At 33.0% G+C, this 2,976-nt stretch overlaps 1 protein-coding gene across 1 annotated transcript; it reads right to left on the minus strand.

Annotated features, from left to right (window-relative positions):
• Positions 1-1,081: 1,081 nt before the first annotated feature.
• LOC143602297 (peroxidase N1-like) lies at positions 1,082-2,683 on the minus strand. The gene is made up of 3 exons (XM_077079460.1): positions 2,245-2,683; positions 1,711-1,873; positions 1,082-1,614 (listed from the first exon to the last, which is right to left on the minus strand). The coding sequence occupies exons 1-3, from the start codon at positions 2,638-2,640 to the stop codon at positions 1,196-1,198; spliced, it is 978 nt and encodes a 325-aa protein (XP_076935575.1). The 5' UTR covers positions 2,641-2,683; the 3' UTR covers positions 1,082-1,195.
• Between the last annotated feature and the right edge of the window lie 293 nt (positions 2,684-2,976).

Here is a 2,976-nt window from a genome sequence, read left to right on the forward strand (position 1 = left end):
TCTCAAATAAAGGATTATGAATAAGATGAAGAATTTGTAAATTATATATGTTAGTATAAAAATCCTACTAAATAATAATATTCGTAATAATATAATAGCAAAACTCGTAAGTTAATAATAATAATAATAATAAATATTCAAACTAATTATAATAAACCTTAATAAGAATCCCAATCTATTTAATTAAATATTTGTTATTTATGTTGTAATCATTTAATAGTTTATGATTCACTTTAATTAAATACAATAAAATAAAAATATAATACAATATAAAAACTATATAGAAAAATACAATATTAGTAGCTGTGGCCAAGATATAACTAGCCTCAAAAAACAACATGAATTATTTTGAAATTTTTTACTTAGATCTTTATGGCATGTGATATATTATAGTGTCACATTTACCTCTAAGTCAAAATTTTCAAAATAATTCAAGTTGTTTTTAATTGTATTTGTTGTGCTGTATTGTATTATTTTATATAATTTGTATTATATTATAGTTTTATTGTTCTATAATTTATAAAAGTAATCATAAATATATTAAATTATTTTAACATATATAACACATAATTAAGTAAATAGATTGGGATTATTATTAACGTTTATTTTTATTATTATTACTTAGAATATTATTATTATTATTATCATCAAACATACTAATATTGTTATTATAATTATAACAAGTATTATAATTAATTTATGATTATTAATCATATTATTATTATTATTTTGTTGGTGTTGTTGTTATTATTATTATTATTATTAGGATTTTTATACTTATATATATATATTACAAATTCTTAATCTTATTTATAAACCTCTATTTGAAATAAAGGATTTCACATGTCGTGACACCTTACACCTTTAATGACATGGACGGCCACTTGAATAATATGGACCATCATTTGAAAAGGTTAGTGAGGTTTCATCATTATTCTCTATCTCAAATAATAACTTACATAAAATCAATTAAAATATAGTTGTGCACCTAAAGCCACTTCTTTTTAAACACACCTACCTATTCCAGCAAAAAACTCACATAACATGCACGTAACCACTAAAAAACACAAACAACAGAAATGAAAAACATGGTTTATTACAGCTTTATTCTATGAATCTTATTCCTAGGATATGATTGTATATTTGTATAAACAACTTGTAAATCATTCCTAAATCAAACTCGCATCCTCATCGATCAGTTAATAGCAGTGCAAACCCTACGGATTTCGCCTTGAGTCCCGGTTTTCACCTCAATATTACCCATCTTAATCATCGATCTCCCGAACTCAACATTGAATGTCAATCCAAGCAGTCCCCTAACTCCAAGAAACCGTTGCACAAACCTCTGTGTCGTCGGGTCATTCCATAAAGCAGCGTCTGACTCAAGTACGCCACGCCTGTTTCTCAAGTTAGAGTAGTAGGAATTGTCGAATCGGCCTACGCTGCCTGTGTCTAAATCCACACGTCTTGAACCATCACCACCGTTGGGACACAGGCTTCGGAGTGTGGGGAGGAATGCTGTGTCGATAGTCGGGTCAGGTCCATTGGTGTTGTTGTAGTTGTATAGCCTGTAGCTAAATAACGCGCATGCTGCTGTCCCGATTGTATGTGCTCCTAGAAATTAATTATTTTATTAGCATGTGTGTTCGTGTTATCGTGATACGGGCAAATATGATAATACGAGTACAATATTTTTTGTGTTTAGCTTACCACTAAGAGCAACAAGATCTTGGGCGTTAAGACCTTTGTCACTAAACTTCCTGGTTTGGACACTAACAGGGTCGTTAAAAGCTGGCAGGTTTGCGGTATCCGCTGCCCGTGACACTAATCCATCTCTGCGGCCTAATGGCACTGGCCAGCCCGTTCCTCCGGTCTGCAACGTCCAAAAAGTTTAATAAGTACATGCTTAAAGCCAAATATATACAACTTATTCTTATTTCATCATAATTCATATAATGAGCTAGTATTCACGCATGCAAATATTGTTGACTTTATTATCACTTATAGTTTAATAGTACGTTATTATTATCTCTTAGACATTATGTAATTTTAGTTTTGGAGATTTTGATAGTTGTTACTTACTAATGTTTTGTTATTATCCTTTTCATAGTAGAATTTGTATAAAAACCATTGGTTATCAGTTATTTCTTTTTTTATTTTTTGAATGGCGAATTTATGTCATTTGTAAGACTTGAACCAAAAACCTCTCAAAGTATCATTCACGATTTTGAATATTTTCGGTACCTGCACCACAGAATCACGGGCAGCGAGGGCAAGAATGTCAGCACAAGAGACCACCCCAGGACACGCAGTTTCAAGCTGTGTCTTTGCAGCGTCAATGACTTCAAAGCCTCTCAATAATGAGTTGGGGCCAGCGGTCTTCTCAGAAGAAGAACCATCGAGTAGGATTGAGGCGTCACAACCGTTAACAAAACAATCGTGAAAGAACATTCTTAGTAAACCAGGTGCCATCGTGGGGTTGTTGCGGATGGCGGACTGGACAGTTGATTGCACGATGGATTCTGCCCTTGGGCATGTGGTCCGGTAGAATCCGACTCGAGTGCCTTGGCCCACTGCCAAGGTCATTAAGGTGGCTAACAAGACAATAAACAATGTTTGTTTTATGCTTGAAACCTCCATCACTACAAAGATTTGTTTGTTTGGTGAATTTAGTGAAGTATATTAGTTGTTTCGGATGTGAGGTTTGAGTAAAGATGAAGAGGTATTTATAGCGAAGTGTGGATAATGAAAACATGTTTAAAGTCAACAAACTCGGCAGTGGCCGGGAGATGCAAAGGAAGGAAGGAAAGGATCAGGAAGGAGTCAAACTTTCTGTTTATAATTTGATGGATACAGCTCACACACCCAAACATGCAAATTTCACGTTGATTTGTCACTATTGGATGAAAATAATGCAATTGAATATTTACATTTGGTACGGTTACCACTTGTTTCATTACTAGTTTTATTAACCCC

The sequence above is a fragment of the Bidens hawaiensis genome, unplaced genomic scaffold, assembly GCF_021521415.1.
Source record: "Bidens hawaiensis isolate Kalapana, Puna unplaced genomic scaffold, B.hawaiensis_p1.1 tig00058329_1, whole genome shotgun sequence".
Lineage (NCBI taxonomy): Eukaryota > Viridiplantae > Streptophyta > Magnoliopsida > Asterales > Asteraceae > Bidens > Bidens hawaiensis.

Bases quoted from the DNA above. Each gene is read 5' to 3' on its own strand.
- LOC143602297 (XM_077079460.1), bottom strand. From the start codon at position 2,640: ATGGAGGTTTCAAGCATAAAACAAACATTGTTTATTGTCTTGTTAGCC. The intron at 1,874-2,244 runs GTACCGAAAATA...TGGACGTTGCAG, and splicing joins CCCGTGATTCTGTGGTGCAG to ACCGGAGGAACGGGCTGGCC. The intron at 1,615-1,710 runs GTAAGCTAAACA...ATTAATTTCTAG, and splicing joins AGATCTTGTTGCTCTTAGTG to GAGCACATACAATCGGGACA.